This window comes from Penaeus chinensis, chromosome 10 (assembly GCF_019202785.1).
Source record: "Penaeus chinensis breed Huanghai No. 1 chromosome 10, ASM1920278v2, whole genome shotgun sequence".
NCBI classification, from domain to species: Eukaryota; Metazoa; Arthropoda; class Malacostraca; order Decapoda; family Penaeidae; genus Penaeus; species Penaeus chinensis.
This window is the reverse complement of record NC_061828.1, coordinates 18,735,364-18,752,863: the sequence shown is the minus strand read 5'-3', so window position 1 is coordinate 18,752,863 and position 17,500 is coordinate 18,735,364. Positions and strand designations below refer to the sequence as shown.

Here is a 17,500-nt window from a genome sequence, read left to right as displayed (position 1 = left end):
CTTCTTCTATTTTGTGTTCTTCTTTTCTTCTTTTTCTATTTCTTGTTCTTCTTTTCTTGTTCTTCTTTTTCTTCTTCTTCTATTCCTTGTTCTTCTTTTTATTCTTCTTCTATTTTTTGTTCTTCATTTTCTTCTTCTTTTTCTTCTTCTATTTCTTCTTCTTCTTTTTCTTCTATTTCTTGTTCTTCTTTTTCTTCTTCTTCTATTTTTTGTTCTTTTTTTTCTTCTTCTTCTATTTCTTGTTTTTCTCTTTCTTCTTCTTCTATTTCTTCTTCTTTTTCTTCTTCTTCTATTTCTTTTTCTTCTTTTCCTTCTTTTTCTATTTCTTCTTTTTCTTTTTCTTCTTCTTCTATTTCTTCTTTTTCTACTTCTTTTTTTTTATTTTTCTTCTTCTTCTATTTCATGTTCTTCTTCTTCTATTTCTTCTTCTTCTATTTCATGTTCTTCTTCTTATATGTCTTGTTCTTCTTTTCTTCTTCTTATTTTTCTTCTTCTTCTATTTCTTGTTCTTCTTCTTATATTTCTTGTTCTTCTTATTCTTCTTCTTATATTTCTTGTTCTTCATTTTCTTCTTCTATTTATTCTTCTTATTTTTCTTCTTCTTCTATTTCTATCTATTTTCTATTTCTTGTTCTTCTATTTCTTGTTCTTCTTTTTCCTCTTCTTCCATTTTTTTTTTCTTCTTTTTCTTCTTCTTCTACTTCTTGTTCTTCTTTTTCGTCTTCTTTTTTTCTTGTTTATCTTTTTTTTCTTCTATTTCTTGTTCTTCTCTTTCTTCTTCTTCTACTTCTTGTTCTTCTTCTTCTCCTTCGTCTTTTTTTTTCTTCCTCTTGTTCTTGTTTTTCTTCTTGTTCTTCTTGTTTTTCTTTTTATTCTTCTTGTTCTTCTTTTTCTTCTTTTTCTACCTCTTGTTCTTCTTTTTCTTCTTCTTCTTTTTTTTTCCTCTTGTTCTTCTTTAATTTCTTGTTCTTCTTTTTCTTCTTCAATTTCTTGTTCTTCTGTTTCTTCTTCCTCTTATTCTTTTTTCTTCCTCTTCTACCTTTTGTTCTTCTTCTACTTCTTGTTCTTCTTTTTGTTCTTCAATTTCTTCTTCTTCTTTTTCTTATTCTTATTCTTTTTCTTATTCAGTTTCTTGTTCCTCTTTTTTTCTTCTTCTTGTTTCTTATTCTATTTCTTGTTCTTCTTTTTTTCTTCTTCTTCTTGTTCTTCTTGTTTCTTCTTCTATTTTTTGTTCTTCTTTTTCTTCTTCTTCTACTTCTCTTGTTCCTATTTTTCTTCTTATGTTTGTTTATAGATTTTTTTGTTTAAATATGTCCTTCAAAATTAAATCAGCTCGGCAAAAACTTACGATTCAATTTGTATGATATATTTAGAATGTAAGAGAAAAGGATGAAAATACAATTTTCAATCTCCAGCTTCTTTCTATTTCTAATCTGATTCTGCCTTTCATTTCCTGGCTCACTTTGATTTCTTTCTCTCTCTCTCTCTCTCTCTCTCTCTCTCTCTCTCTCTCTCTCTCTCTCTCTCTCTCTCTCTCTCTCTCTCTCTCTCTCTCTCTTCTCTCCTCTTCTCTTCTCTTCTCTCTTCTCCTCTGTTCTGTTCTGCTGTCCTCTTCTCTTCTCTCCTCTCCTTTCCTCTCCTCTCCTTTCCTCTCCTCTCCTCTCCTCTCCTCTCCTCTCCTCTATTCTCTCTCTCTCTCACTAGGTAGATAGATAAATAGATATATAGATAGATGTGTAAGTACGTTTCATAGTAGTTCATGTATATGTGTTTCTTCACGCGTGGCCATGTGTACACTCGAATCTACATACAGTGAGCTGTCGCATTCATACCAGAATAGAGCCCCACTTTCTCCCCGATGAAAAGGACCGCAAAACAAGGCAAAGCAAAGCAACCAGAGCAGGGCAGAGCAACACATAAAGCAAATCAAAGCAAGGGGAAAGCAAGCCTGGAAATCTCGCGCCGGTTATCATGTATTATTGGGGACATCAGATAAGGCAACGGCTCAGCGAATTGGTGGCAGGGAGAAGAGGGGGCGGGAGGGAGGGAGAAGAGGGGGAGGGAAGGGAGGGAGAAGAGGGGGGCGGGAGGGAGGGAGAAGAGGGGGGCGGGAGGGAGGGAGAAGAGGGGGCGGGAGGGAGGGAGAAGAGGGGGCGGGAGGGAGGGAGAAGAGGGGGCGGGAGGGAGGAAGGGAGGGGGCGGGAGGGAGGAAGGGAGGGGGCGGGAGGGAGGGAGAAGAGGGGGCGGGAGGGAGGGAGAAGAGGGGGAGGGAGGGAGGGAGGGGGAAGAGTAGGAAGAAGTAGAGTTAGAGCAAGGGCAAGAGCAAGAAAAAGGAGAAGGAGGAGGAGAAGAACAAGAAGAAAAAGAAAATGAAAAGGATGAAGAATGAGAAGAAGAAGGGGGAAGGGGGAGGGAAACATATGGATTGGGTGTTTGGCGTGATGTAAAGGACGCGGTGAGGGAGAGTGTGATGGAGCGTGATGAGGGGGATACTCAGCAGGGTTTATGAGTGCAGGAGTTATGGGAGAGGTGAGGTTAAAAAAAATGAGCTTGTCAGACTTTGGAGAGGATGTTGACAAAGGGTAAAAAAAAAATAAAGAATAAAACAAATTGGGGAAAATGTTGTTTATGGGTATGTGATAGAAGTATTATTAGACTGAAATTGATGCAATGGCAGAGTGCAAGTGCATGCGTATGAATGGTAAGAGTCTTCTAATGTCACGAACTAAGGGGAACGATTAAACCAAGGATATGGTTTGATATCACACGTAATACATCTGAAAAAAATATGTTATTTATATTTTAGGGTGATTCCCTGTATATATGCGAGAGATCAGATCCTGTTAATCAAAATGAACCCAATAACTGGGCAAGCAATAGCATACGAAGAGATGAAATAAATAAATAAAATGAAATACTTATCACGTAGCAGACGTAATGCAAGCAGAGAGCAGCGTGAGTGAGCGCGCGTCTGTACTTTGTGTTCAAGAGGAACGTTCCATGTTTCGCTTGAGTTAGCAAGTTAGCAAAAAGTTAGCGAGTTAATTGACTTGTTTGTAGATAACTGCATTATTTGAGCGTCTGCACGGGATAGTCGTAAAATGAGTTAAAAGTAGAAAACTGTTAAAAACAAATTTTCTGTGGCTTTGAGATAAAATGGAGTTGTACAGGCGTGGGCGCTGGTACTTGAGTGTGGCAAAAGGGAGGGAGAGTGTGGGAGAGAGAGAGGGGGGGGGGGCGTGAATAAACTTTGTGTTTTCGCTTATAAATGGTGTTAGTAAAGACACAGACCGAGCGAGAGGAGATATCCCCACCCATTCTACCCCTGATCCACTACCATTCCCGCCAACCCCAACCTCCCCTCCACACCCTCACTACCTAATCTCCAACACCTCACCACCAAAAAGCTCTCCGTGAACCAATGTTGTCAAATTACTAAGTATAATAGATAGTGTATTATGCCATTGCTTGAAAACAGCTAATACACGTACTGTACTACTCATAATGGCATTAATCTGACTAGCATGTTTGCCTTTCTTTTGTGTTTCTTTTAGGTTTTGTAGTTCTGTGTTTTGTTTTGTTGCTTTATGCTGATTATGCACACACTGTGTTAAAGAGTTGAATAAATATTTTCTTTTATTTATAAATTTCACTACTTTCTTGTAGTTCGATGCTGTTGTTTTTTTTGTGTGTTTTTTTTATATCAGTCTGTTTCAATCTTGCAAGTTTTACATCCCCAAAATTGTTTTTTGTTCAATTTGTTTCTGTATCTTTTGTAGTCATGGTCGTAATTAAATACACTTGATGTTTAAGGTGTCTTAACGAGAGTGGAAAACCTCACTAGTCTCAGCCACTTTGTGTACAGCTCAAACTCATGTACTATGTATAATTTTATTTTGCAGAATAAAGAAATCAATATCAATATCAATATCGCAACCAACCCCAACCTCCTCTCCCCACCCTTGCCACCTAATCTCCAACACCTCTCCACCATCCCCATCAACCGCCACCTTCACCCACCACCCAATCCCTCCACCTCATTTCCACCCCCCCCCCTCCTTCCTCCTAACCCCCATCTTAAAAGCGAGTCCCAGACGCGCTTCCAGAACCAGTAATGGTGGCACAAAGTCGAGGGAGAAGACGCGGGTAAATTTGCCAGAAGTACTTAGTTTGTGTCGCCATATTTGTCCTTAATAGCCGCGGGCGGGCGACGTTAACTTGTTCTTCGCGGAGGAAAGTCTTGGGTATGCTTGTGGATGGGATAGGGGGTAGAGGGGGGGAGGAGAAGGGGAAGGGGGAAAGGGGGAAGAAGAAGGGGAAAGGGGAAGGGGGGAGGAGAAGGGGGAAGGGGATGGAGAGAGGGAGGTTGGATGGGTGAGTGGGAGGGGAAGGTTAGGGGAGGGGAGAGGGGAAATAGAAGGGGGAGGAAGGAGTGAGTTGGCGGGGAAGGGGGAAGGGTGAGTAAATGAGGAAGAGAGATGAGAAGATGAAGTAAATGAGAGGAGGAGGAAAGGGGAAGGGGGAGTGAGAAGGAGGGAACGAGAGAGCAAACGATCCGGGAAAATATGTAAAGCCCACGAAAGCGAACATAAGGCGGCACACTCTCCCTCCTTCTCTCTCCTCCTCTCTCTCCCTCCCTCTCTCGCCCTCCTTCTCTCTCCTCCTCTCTCTCCCTCCCTCTCTCGCCCTCCTTCTCTCTCCTGCCCTCTCTCCCTCCCTCTGGCACAGCACAAATGGACAGCTACAGTGTCTAACAGCCCAGTAGGGAGAGTGGACAGGAGAGAGTAAATACAGGTGGCTTCGACGCTAGAAGGAATGGAAGCTCGTGTCACATTAGCTCAGGAAAAAATGTTAAACCCTAACTCGCAAAAGACGGAGGAGAGGGGGGGGGGGGGATAGTGATAGAGAAGAGGAATGTTTTTGTTTACAAGTGATTAACAAAGAGGTAGCTGCTAACAAAAGAACTTTTAGAAGGGAAATGTAGGTCCCGTAGCAATGAAAATAGCTTCATTTTTTTCCGCTGGAGAAGAATAAAGACCATACTTAAAGGTGAAAAAATACAACTAAAGCCATGAAAATCACCCCTGCCCCCCCCCCCCCCCCAAAAAAAAAAAAAAAAAAAAAAAAAGAGCATGTTAACATCTTAGAGTTTCCAAAAATCGTAGCCGAACTGAAAATAACCTTCCTTTCGTTGTATTTAAGAAAAAAAAAAAAAAAACACCAAGTCTTCACCTGGAAAACAAAAACATAACCAAAAGTATAAAAATAACCTTTCCTTTTCTCTCTCTTTTTTTTCCTTCAGCCGCGCCGGAGTTCCTCGTTCGACCGCAAGACGTGAAGGCCTCAGTGGGGTCGTCCGCCGCCTTCGAATGCCTGGCCGTGGGTCGTCCGTCTCCGCTGGTCGTCTGGAGCCGCCAGGATGACCATAATCTCCTCCTGCCCCGTCAGGACACGCCGTCAGGAGAGCCCGATGACCAGCCGAACGTTTGGGTGAACGCGGAGGGCACGCTCATCGTCAACCAGGTCGGGATTCGAAGGGTCTATTAATATTACCGTTATTATTATTATTTTTAGGAGGGCTATACATTCCCCATTCGTTCAGATGTGCTTGGTGTCCCTCCTCTTTCTCTTTCGTAAATTCCTTCCATATAGTCCACTTCTCTCCCATAGCCTTGATTACGAAACCGCTTCTCGCTCCCTCAGGTGACCCGAGAGCTGGCGGGCTGGTACTCGTGCGCCGCCGTGTCCGCCGCGGGGTCGCTGGTCGCGCGGGCGTTCCTGGACGTGCCCGCGCCCACGCTGCACCCGCCGCCCGTCATCTCCGTGCGGCCGAGAAACCTGACGGTGACACCCGAGGCCGTGGCGCTGATGGTGTGCCAGGCCGAGGGTGACCCCACGCCGAGAGTCACTTGGACCAAGGACGGCCACCACCTCCGCGAGGACGACGCCAGGATCACGCTGCTCGGCTCCGGCACGCTGCAGATCAGCGGTGAGTCGAGGGGCTGGACTGGGGGGAGGGGGGACTAGGGGTTAATTCAATTAAGACGTAGGCTAACTCAATTCGTCAATTTAATTCATGGGTGATTCAAGATTTTGTCAAATTCATTGACGATTCAAGATCAAATGGTTCTTGGTTTCATTAATCTTGTTCATAACTAACTCAAGATTTAATTTATCTTCGATTCACTTCTTCATTTATCATATTCATTGTTGGCTCATGACTTCATTCATCAAATTAGTTGCTAACTCGTGACTTCATTTATCTAATTCATGGTGTTTAGTGACGATCGGGTCGCCTTATATCTATTCATATTTATCCTACCCACTATTTCACAATTTATGAATGGCTGATTAAAATAATCACCATTAGCTATCCATCCTGTTTCATCTAATGCAATAGTCATTTTCGAAAGTTTGCATTTGATACCTGCAATGACAGTGCAATTGTTCCTTAATTGAATTATTGATATAAAAGAGATCGTGTCCAATGTGCAGATAGAGAGGATCTATCTGAAGTGCTTTTGTTTCATTGGAAAAAATCGCACACAATGATACTGGTGTAAAAGCTGTGACAGAGAGAGAGAGAGAGAGAGAGAGAGAGAGAGAGAGAGAGAGAGAGAGAGAGAGAGAGAGAGAGAGAGAGAGAGAGAGAGAGAGGGGGGGGGGGAGAGAATGAGCAAGATTGAGAGCGGGAGAGAAAGGGGGAGGGGGAGAGAGAGTAAGAGAGGGAGAAAGAGAGAGAGGGTGAGGGAGAGATGGATGGGAGAGGAATGAGAGAGAGAGAGAGAGAGAGAGAGAGAGAGAGAGAGAGAGAGAGAGAGAGAGAGAGAGAGAGAGAGAGGGGGGGGGGGGGGAGAGAATGAGCAAGATTGAGAGCGGGAGAGAAAGGGGGAGGGGGAGAGAGAGTAAGAGAGGGGAGAAAGAGAGAGAGGGTGAGGGAGAGATGGATGGGAGAGGAATGAGAGAGAGAGAGAGAGAGAGAGAGAGAGAGAGAGAGAGAGAGAGAGAGAGAGAGAGAGAGAGAGAGAGAGAGAGAGAGAGAGAGAGGGAGGGAGGAAGAGGAAAAGAACGCGAGAGAAACAACGGGTTTGTGTTTGTATGTGTAAAAGAGAATGTGTGTAGTTTTATATTATCTTTTATATATATATATTTTTTTTAGTTTTCAGTTTCGCGTTTCACAACTGTTCGCGAGCCTCTATTACCGTGACCGGTTGCCGTTATTTTTTTGTGGCTGTTTGGAACGGTTATGAGACAAAAGTTTACTTCACTGCAGTTGTAGCAGTATTCATATTTGTTTGTCATTCTGTCAATATATCCACCTATTTGTCTCTCTGTGCTTGTATATTTATCTGTGTATCTATCTGTAAATGCAAATATGTTTGTTTACCGAAATAGATGTAAATCATTATATATCTGTCCATCTATCTATTTGTCTATCTGTTTATTTACCTATCTGTCGTTATATCTATCTATTTATCTTTCTATCTATTTTTTTGTATATCAAGCTATCTGTTTGCCTCTCTCTCTCTCTCTCGCTCTCTCTCTCTCTCTCTCTCTCTCTCTCTCTCTCTCTCTCTCTCTCTTCTCTCTCTCTCTCTCTCTCTCTCTCTCTCTCTCTCTCTCTCTCTCTCTCTCTCTCTCTCTGCCTCCCCCCCTCCCTCCCTCCCTCCCTCCCTCTCTCCCTCTCTTCCTCTCCCTCTCCCTTTCCCTCACCCTCGCCCTCTCCCTCCTTCCTCTTTTCTCTTCCCTCCTTCCTCCTCCCTCTTCCCTCCTCCCTCCTCCCTCTTCCCTCCTTCCTCTTCCCTCATTCCTCTTCCCTTATTCCTCTCCCCTTTTCCTTTTTTCGCCGCATAGATTACAAGCCAATGAATATTTGATTCTGAGCGAGTGACCCTTTCATCGCTACGGGTCACGCGAGATGCCGACGTCTGACTTTTCTGCTGATTACCTCTCTGGTTCCGGTCGTCTCTTTGGGCTCTTACGAAAGAAAAATGAAGAGGCCGTTTACCCTTTTTTTCTTGTTTTTGACACTTTTTATCATTGTGTTACTGTTGTTGTTTTTCGGGGGAAGAGGAGTGGAGGAAGAGGGAGGGAGGGAGGGAGGGAGGAAGGTAGGGAGGGAGGGAGGGAAGGAGGGAGGAAGGTAGGGAGGGAGGGAGGGAGGGAGGGAAGGAGCAGAAAGAAAGGGATGGAAGGAAGGGAGGAAGGAAGAAAGGAAAGGAGGAAGGGATAATCAGACAAACAGACAAACAGACAGACAGATAGACATTAACAGGCAGACAGACATTAACAAGCAAACAGACAGACATTAAGAGGCAGGCGAACAGACAGACAGACATACATTAATAGGCAGTTAGACAGACAGACAGACTGACATTAACAGGCAGACAGACAGACATTAACAGCCAGGCAGACAGACAGACAGACAGACAGACATTAACAGGCAGACAGACAGCGACAGCAAGAAGCAGAAACCATTCGAAACACAATACTACGAACTGAAATGAAATCCTTGCTCGTCCTAAAGTTAACGATTCCTCTCAAGTCACGTGACGGCGAGGGGGTCCTGTCCGCTTGTCTTCGTACTTCGCGTGTCTTTTGTATTTCCACGGTTAACGAAGAGTTGGAGTTATGTATAATCTGAGAAAGTGGCGTTACCTACACTCCGTAAGGATGTTTTGTTTTAAATTCGTTGTTATCATGTTTTAAAGTTGGTTTTATCGTGGTATTAGAGAAAATAAAAAAGAGGAATATTAAGTTATTATCGAATCTGATTTTCCGGAGAGTCTTGGATATAAAGCATTTCTTTTTTCAGGCAATATTGGAAGCCTGGTTTTATTTGTTGTTTTTATTTTGTTGTTGTTGTTGTTATTTTTTTTTTTTTTTTTTTTTTTTTTTACTGACTACAGAAGGAATATATTTTTCCTTTTTTTTTTTTTTTTTTTTTTTTTTTTTTTTTTTTTTTTGTGATACAGTCCGTTCAAAATCTATACAAAGAGAGAAACATTATATTAATGTTGTCAGAGAGTCGAAAAAAGTCTCAGCTCAAATGTTAGACGGAAAAAAAAATATATAAAGAGAGGTTTTTTTGCCCACAAGACGAAAGACGCGTATCGAAAACTAATTACTAGACGGTCGAGATAAACGAAGTCCATTCCGTGAGATGAGGATTCGGACAGTGATGCAGAGGAAGCTGTACGTCAACACACATGTCCTAACGCCTTCCGAGATTCTTGGGGGGGGGGGGGAGATGTTTTGCTAGGAGTGCAGTGTGTGTATATGTGTGTGTACGTGTATGTGTGTGTGTGTGTGTGTGTGTGTGTGTGTGGGTGGGTGTGTGTGTGTGTGTGTGTGTGTGTTTTCTCTCTGAGAAATGGTTATGCTGTGAATGTGCATCAGGCATCTCTCTCTCTCTCTCTCTCTCTCTCTCTCTCTCTCTCTCTCTCTCTCTCTCTCTCTCTCTCTCTCTCTCTCTCTCTCTCTCTCTCTCTCTCTCGTAGACGTAGATAAACAGATAAATAGATAGATAGATGTTATAGATAGATAGACATGCTGACAGTTAGACTGTCAAATATATACATAGATAAATAGATATACAAATAGATAGACAGACATATATAGATTGTTAGATAGACAAACGTAGACGAATAGATAAATTGACAAATAAGTAGACAGGCATAGAGGCAGTTACAACCATAATGAAAATCGATAGATAGACACAGAGACATAACCATACACACAAACAAAGAAATAAACATGTAAACAGACAGACATTAACAGACCGATAGACAGAAAATAAAATATTTATGCATAGACGATAAAAAATGTAACGAAGTAAGATAAAAATTAAACAGAAAAAAAAAACTAACTGGCAGACTCAACCTTGACTAAGGCGTCTTTGGAATAAATTCAGATGCTATCGGAATGTGAATTACTGAGGCTGTTTGCTCTGACCTTTCCTTGTCTGTCTATTTATATGTCTGTCTGACTGTTTGTTTGTCTTTGTCTATATATTAAAACATCTGTCTGTCTTTATATGTCTGTCTGTATGTCTGTGTATGTCTATCTGTCTATCTATCTATCTATCTATCTGAAGTAGTACAGAAAAAGTCACAAAGCAGTTACGGAAATTACGTGATGATTTTAGCGTTCATTGGTTTTTAATAGTGCTCATTATGAAACAGATTTGCATTGCATTGGTTGACATTTTTTGCTGCAGTTCGTCATTCTTGTCATTTTCATTTGCTGTGTTTTCAGCAGGCGAAAAAAGAAACGAGAGAAAAGAATTTATTGGGATATTTGCGTTCGTGAAGTCACTCTCCTCATAACACAACCTCATAAATTTTTATGTATGATTATCCTTCTTTCCTTCTCTTTTCATTCTTTCTTCTTCCTTTTCTTCTTGATATCCCTTCTTCCCCCTATTCTCAACCTTCTTTCCATTTTACCGTTATTTCTTCTTCCAACTGTTCACATATTTCCCCCCTTCCGTTTCTTCACGTGGTCCTCTCCGCCCTGTTTATGGCTACTGCAACTCTTTCCTGTTCGTCTCATCATCTACCCCTTCCTTCTGCTTTCACTAGTCCCCCTTCTTCTCTCCTCATTAGTGTTCCTTCTTTTTATGTTAGTCCTTCCTCTCTTCTCTTCTCATTCTTCCTCCTGCCCTCCCTCCCTTTCTCCCTCTCACTCCTTCCCTCCCTCTCTCCCTTTCTCCCTCTCACTCCTTCCCTCCCTCTCTCTCTTTCTCCCTCTCACTCCTTCCCTCCCTCCCTTCCTCCCTCCCTTCCTCCTCCTCTCCGCATGGCTCTGACCTCCCTCCCTTTCTCCCTCTCCCTCCCTCCCTCCCTCCCTTTCTCCCTCCCTCCCTCCTCCTCTCCGCATGGCTCTGACCTCCCTCCCTTTCTCCCTCTCCCTCCTTCCCTCCCTCCCTCCCTTCCTCCCCCCCTCCCTCCCTCCCTCCCTCCCTCCCTCCCTCCCTTCCTCCCTCCCTCCCTCCTCCTCTCCGCATGGCTCTGACCTCCCTCCTCCCCCAGACGTCCGCGAAGACGACGGCGGCATCTACGCCTGCACGGCCGCCTCCGACGCCGGCAAGTCCTCCATCGCCGCCCACCTGAGGGTCGTCCCTGCCAACAGCCCCGCCGCCGCCCGCACCACGCCCGCGCCTGACCCTCGCGATCTCCCTGGCCCGCCCTTGCCGCCAACCCAGCGCGCCCGGAACTCCACCACGTTGACCCTGGCGTGGGGGCCGCCGGAGCAGGAGGGGGCGTCGCCCATTACGAGTTATATTCTCGAGGTGAGACAGTTTTGCTTTCCTTCCTTGCACTGGTTTCTTTCTCCTTTTGTCATTGGGATTATTGTTGTTTTATCATTATCATTATTATTAGTATTTACATTGCTATTAGATTTTCGATTATCTTTATTTTATTTATTTGGGTAAGGCTGGTCTTCTTCTCCTCTTGGTTTGTGAATGATGCATTTTTAGCGTTTATCATGCTTTTTCATTAGTTATTTTATGTATGACTCAAGTGACGTACAGTTAATATCAAACGCCATTTAACTTTCTTTTTTTAAATTCTAGGGAATGAATACCTTTTACAAAATATGCCAAATCTACAAACCATTTTATTCGATGTTACTTTCTCCCACCCACCCTCCCAAATTTTATCTCACATTACTTATACTTATTCTCGCAGATTTGGAACGGTTCGGGCCAATGGACTGCCTTGGAGGAACACATCCCAGCCGAGTCCTACACCCTTACTGGCCTCAAACCCAACACGCAGTACAGAGCCGTTGTGAGGTATGTGGTAAAGTGAATACGTGAATAAACACAATTTGATAAAGTCAACGAAGTGTAATGCAACGAATGTATAGGAAATGAAAAGATAGTGTGGGTGAGAATGAGTCATTTCACGTTAATTGTTTAGATAGTTTCGTTAATTCATAAATTTCTTTCACACGCGTTTTCAAAAGACAGTTTACATGTTAGATAAGACATGAGGAGGAAAAGAAAAGCTTTGGGGAAAATTGAGATACAGGCGCTGCTTTTGATAAATTAAAATGAGGCAAGCAGAATTATTCCTTGTATTTTGAATGTTTGATTATGCTGATGAACAACTGTAATTAGAGAGGGTAACGGTGTAGGTCAGATATTAAATCGAGTATCAATTTACCTATACAATTTTCTTCACTTGATCTCCCTCAACGGAGGCAAAGGAGAGGAAAAGTTAGACGATACAATAGCTGGTCCTGAAATCTCGTGGTCCTCCTCCTCCCTCTCCTTCTCCTCCTCCTCCTCCTCCCTCTCCTTCTCCTCCTCCTCCCTCTCCTTCTCCTCCTCCTCCTCCTCCCTCTCCTTCTCCTCCTCCTCCCTCTCCTTCTCCTCCTCCCCCTCCTCCCTCTCCTTCTCCTCCTCCTCCTCCTCCCTCTCCTTCTCCTCCTCCTCCTCTTCCTTCTCTTCCTCCTCCTCCTCCTCTTCCTTCTCTTCCTCCTCCTTCTCCTCTTCCTCCTCCTCCTCCTCCTCCTTCTCCTCGTCCTCCTCCTCCTCCTCCTCCTGCTCCTCTTCCTCTTCCTCTTCCTACCCTCCCTACCCACCCATCTCCCTCTTCCTTCTCACACATACCCATCTTTATCTCCCCATCCTTATCCACATTGCCCACCTACCCTCCTTCCCTCTTCAAACCCACCCTCCCACCCACTCGCTCTCCCTCTCTCTCTTAACCCACTTTCTCACCCACTCTCTCCCTCTCTCTCTTAACCCACTCTCTCCCTCTCTCTCCTAACCCACTCTCTCCTTCTCTCTCTCTCCAAACCCACTATTTCCTCTCTCTCTTCACCCACTCTCTCCTTCTCTTTCTCTCCATACCCACTCTCTCCTTCTCTCTCTCTCCAAACCCACTCTTTCCTCTCTCTCTTCACCCACTCTCTCCTTCTCTCTCTCTCCATACCCACTCTCTCCTTCTCTCTCTCTCCAAACCCACTCTTTCCTCTCTCTCTTCACCCACTCTCTCCTTCTCTCTCTCTCCATACCCACTCTCTCCTTCTCTCTCTCTCCAAACCCACTCTTTCCTCTCTCTCTTCACCCACTCTCTCCTTCTCCCTCTCTCCATACCCACTCTCTCCTTCTCTTTCTCTCCTAACCCACTTTTTCCTCTCTCTCTTCACCCACTCTCTCCTTCTCTCTCTCCAAACCCCCCTCCCACCCCCCCTTCCCCCCACCCTCTCCCTCTCTCTCTTAACCCACTTTCTCACCCCCCCCTCCCCCCCCCAGGGCCATGAACATGCACGGTGTCTCCGCGTCGTCCCCCGTGTCCGGCCCCCTGGTGACGGCCGGGGGAGGGAGGCCGGGCGCTGAAGGGGCCAAGGAGACGAGCAACGACCCCGAGATAAGGGCCGTCCTCGCCCACCCTCTCGTCACACTCATGCCGCCCACGCCCATCTCGTCCACCGCGATCAGACTACAGTGGAAGGTAAGGGGGAAGGTGGAATAGAACTGTGTGGAATGGTTTCAGGTTGGATATGCTTATTCGCTTTAGTCTTTTTTTTTTTGTTGTTGTTCTTTGTGTATTTTTGGTTCCATATTCGTTCCTTGTTTATTTCCTTGTCTATTCTCTTTTATTTTCTTTCTGTTTCTTTTTTTTTCTCATATGTTTCTTTTCTTTTATTTCTTATCTTCTTTTCTCTTCTCGTCTCATTTCTTCTCTTCTCTTTTCTTCTCTTTTCACTTTTTCTCTCCTCTTCTCGTCCCTTCTCTTCTCTACTTCTCTTATTTTATTTTATCTTCTCTTCTTCTCTGTTCTGTTCTGTTCTCTTCTGTTCTCTTCTCTTCTCTACTTCTCTTTTCTTCTTTATCTTACCTTCCCTATATATATTCACACTCCATCAAGAGCGTCAATGTATTTTCATATTCCTTTTTTTCCAACTATATTTAGAATGTATTTACTCTTTTCAATAAATATTTTTCCTTTTATCACAATGGCAATGGCTTCAGCTTAGTTTTTGGTTCGAACGAAATCCGTCTTCCTCAGGCGGGATTTGCAGTCCCCGCGTGTGGCTCTCTTCTATTTTATTTCCTTTATTCTTTGTTGTATTTTTCGTTGTTTTTAGTCATGGTGTAATTATTTTTTATCATTTTTATTATTTAGGTTTTGTTGCTGTTGTTGTTGTTGTTGTTGTTATCATCATCTGATAAACCGTTTTTATCCTATATTTAGCTTCTTTTCTTTAATTCATCACAAAACATCTTATAGATTCCTTCTCCCTTGCATTTAGATTGACTTTGCACTGTAGTTTAGTATCAGCGTCTCTGCAACATTGAATCTTTGCTTTTTGTTTTTGCGTTGTGTTGCTCGGTCCTGCCTGCAACCTTTTGTCCACTCTCTTTTGTCCTTTTTCGCCGTCTTTCTCTATCTAGCTAGCTATTTATGTAACTTCTTCTCTATGTATTTGTTTTCAATTTCTTTTTTTTTTCTTCTTCTTCTTTTATCCACTCTTTTGTTGCTTTGTTTGTTTGATTGTATTTGTTTTATTTTTTTATTTTTTTCATCTTTGTTTGATTGTATTCGTGTTTTGTTTTTTGTTTTTCATCTTCTTTGCTTATGTTTTTTTGTTTGTTTGTTTTTGTCTTTTAAATTAGCAATTAACTTTTTTCTTCCTTTTTTTAGGAAACATATATTGAATGCGTCATTTACTGAAGTTTAATCACCAGTGACTAATTTCTTTTTTTCTTCCTCCTCCTCCCCCCCCCCCCCCATCATCCGTCTATATCCCTCTCTGCCCATTCTTCCCTCCCCTCCCCTCTCTCCCACCCTCCCCATTGTTCCCCCTCTCCCCCACACACCCCATCCGTCCCATTACTTCCCCTCCTTCCCTGTTACCCCCCCTCCCTATCACCCTCCTCCTCCTCGTCGTCGTCCTCCTCGTCCTCCTCCTCCTCCTCCTCCTCCTCCTCCTCCTCCTCCTCCTCCTCCTCGTCCTCTTCCTCCTCCTCCTCCTCGTCCTCTTCCTCCTCCTACCCTCCTTCCCTCTTCAAACCCACCCTCCCACCCACTCCTCTTCCTCCTCCTCCTCCTCGTCCTCTTCCTCCTCCTACCCTCCTTCCCTCCTTCCCTCTTCAAACCCACCCTCCCACCCACTCCTCGTCCTCCTCCTCCTCCTCCTCCTCCTCCTCCTCCTCGTCCTCCTCGTCCTCCTCCTCCACCTCCACCTCCACCTCCACCTCCACCTCCACCTCCACCTCCACCTCCACCTCCACCTCCACCTCCACCTCCACCTCCACCTCCACCTCCACCTCCACCTCCACCTCCACCTCCACCTCCTCCTCCTCCTCTTCCTCCTCCTTCTCCTCCTCCTCCTCCTCCTCCTCCTCCTCCTCCTCCTCGTCCTCCTCCTCCACAGGTCCAAGAATTCGAAGACTACATGGACGGCTTCTACGTACGTTACCGTGACCTGAACTCCGGCACGCACCACTTCGAGATGGAGGCCGTGACCCGATCTGGCGCCGCCCACCAGGCCTCCTACACCGTCAGTGACCTCGCCAAGTTCACCGAGTACGAGTTCTTCATCGTGCCTTACCACCGCAACATCCACGGCCACCCGTCCAACTCCAGGATCGCCGTCACGCTGGAAGACGGTGAGTTCGCTGCCGGCGAGGGTGGTTGGTGGGGAGGGGGGGGGGGGTTGTCTGTTTATGGGTAGATGTTTGTTTTGTTTGTTTTTTGTTTTGAGTACGTGTGTATGTGTGTCTATGGGTGTGTGTGTGTTTATATAATCTTGCCTTGCTGGTTTGACTATTTCGAGTTATTTCACAATATTAAAATCGTAAGTCGTTTAGCATGCACCTCCTGTAGGCGAATAACCAACCTAACCCTCCCTTTCACAGTCCCGTCAGCGCCGCCGTCGGGAGTCGAGAGCCTCGTCCTGAACGCTTCCAGCGTCGTCCTCTCGTGGCGTCCTCCTCCTCGCGAGCACACCAACGGCAGGATCACCAAGTACTCCTTGTGGCTCTTCGTGAACAAGACGGTCCCTCACTCCAACCTCACCCTGGAGGGGAATCTGCACACCCTCACGCTCTACAACCTGACGTTCGGGAAACACTTCTCGGCGACGGTGGCGGCGCATACGAAGTACGTGGCTGGGGGTGCTGTTGTTAAAGATCTTTGTGTGTGATGTTCATGTGGATTTGTTTTTCTTTTAAAATAATCGTGGCCTGTTTTTTTAAAAATCTCACACAACCTCCCCCCTTCCCCCAATCCCCAAACCCCAGGGCAGGTCAAGGGCCGACGAGCGGAGGTCACACGTGGCTGCAGGACCCGTCGGCGAGCTCGGGATCCGGGGAACCGAAGCGGGTGCCGTCCCCTCTGATGGCGGTCCTTCGGGAGACCTGGTTTATCGGGGCCGTCGGCGCCGCGGGCTTCCTGGCGCTCTCCGTCTTCGTCGCCGTCGTCTGCTACCGCCGCAAGAGGAACGAGAAGCGCGCCATGGGAGGTACGTCTTTCGTAATGAGAAAGAGAGGAAGAAAGAGAGAGAGAGAGAGAGAGAGAGAGAGAGAGAGAGAGAGAGAGATGCGTGTTTTAGTGCACGCATTTTCCACTGCTTAGAAAAGAAATAAAACACATAATCAAGACAAATATGAAAATCGAATGAGTGCGGATAACTCAGCATTTCCATTCCACACCCAAAACTTCTAGTAATACCACACCATATATTGAGAGTAGACCGTAGCTTATATCTTAACCCTTACTCCTTTGCTGTCGCCAGTACGGTCGCAGCGAGTGTATCGAAGAGGTCGCTTCTTTCGTGCTTCCGATATGCAATTCCCTCTGGGATTTATGGCCAGCTTAAATACATCTTCAGTCCTCCCTTCCTGTGTTGTCTCTGACGAGCGCATTCAACGATACATAAAATTGGGGGGTTTTGGAGGGTTTAAGAGGGAGGGGGTGGGGGTGGGGGGTGAAGGAGGAGGAGAGGGCGGAGGAGATTAGAGGGGAAAGGAGGGAGGGAGAGAGGATAGATTAGAAGGGAAGGAGGGAAGAAAGGAGGGGAGGAAGGAAAGTAAAAGAGGGAGAGAGAGACCTAGAGTTAAGAGGAAAGAGAAAATGAGAGAAAGGCAGAGGAAGATAGAGAAGGACGAAATTCGGGGAGATAGGAGGGATAAAAGGAGGTAGGAGTGGAAGGTAAAAAGGGGCACAGGGAAATTAGGGCGATAGAAAGGACGAAAGGAGATGAAAGAACGTCGAACACCTAATGAACTGTGGTAATATAATCAGATCATCAGTTATAGTCAGTGAATGACATCAAACAAGAGCATTGAAAGCTGGAAGGTTAATATCGTAAAGGACATTATTGACTGGAGTTACATGATATACAGATTTCTGATCTAATAGCTTGTTTCTAGGGCTAAAATATAATTTGAATAAGTTATAAAGAAGTGCAAAACTTTTATAAAAAAAAAGGATGAAGAATTATCATTCAAATGACTTACATCGATGAATATGGTAAA

At 44.8% G+C, this 17,500-nt stretch overlaps 1 protein-coding gene across 1 annotated transcript in view; it reads left to right on the top strand.

Annotated features, from left to right (window-relative positions):
* The window catches only part of LOC125029621 (roundabout homolog 2-like), a 50,381-nt gene that overhangs the window by 16,165 nt on the left and 16,716 nt on the right, over positions 1-17,500 (top strand). Inside the window, exons 5-12 of the mRNA XM_047619604.1 lie at positions 5,303-5,523; positions 5,704-5,989; positions 11,034-11,293; positions 11,694-11,800; positions 13,271-13,469; positions 15,397-15,631; positions 15,881-16,124; positions 16,265-16,485. Of these exons, the coding sequence (XP_047475560.1) occupies positions 5,303-5,523; positions 5,704-5,989; positions 11,034-11,293; positions 11,694-11,800; positions 13,271-13,469; positions 15,397-15,631; positions 15,881-16,124; positions 16,265-16,485 (1,773 nt within the window). The remainder of the gene's footprint in view (positions 1-5,302; positions 5,524-5,703; positions 5,990-11,033; positions 11,294-11,693; positions 11,801-13,270; positions 13,470-15,396; positions 15,632-15,880; positions 16,125-16,264; positions 16,486-17,500) is intronic.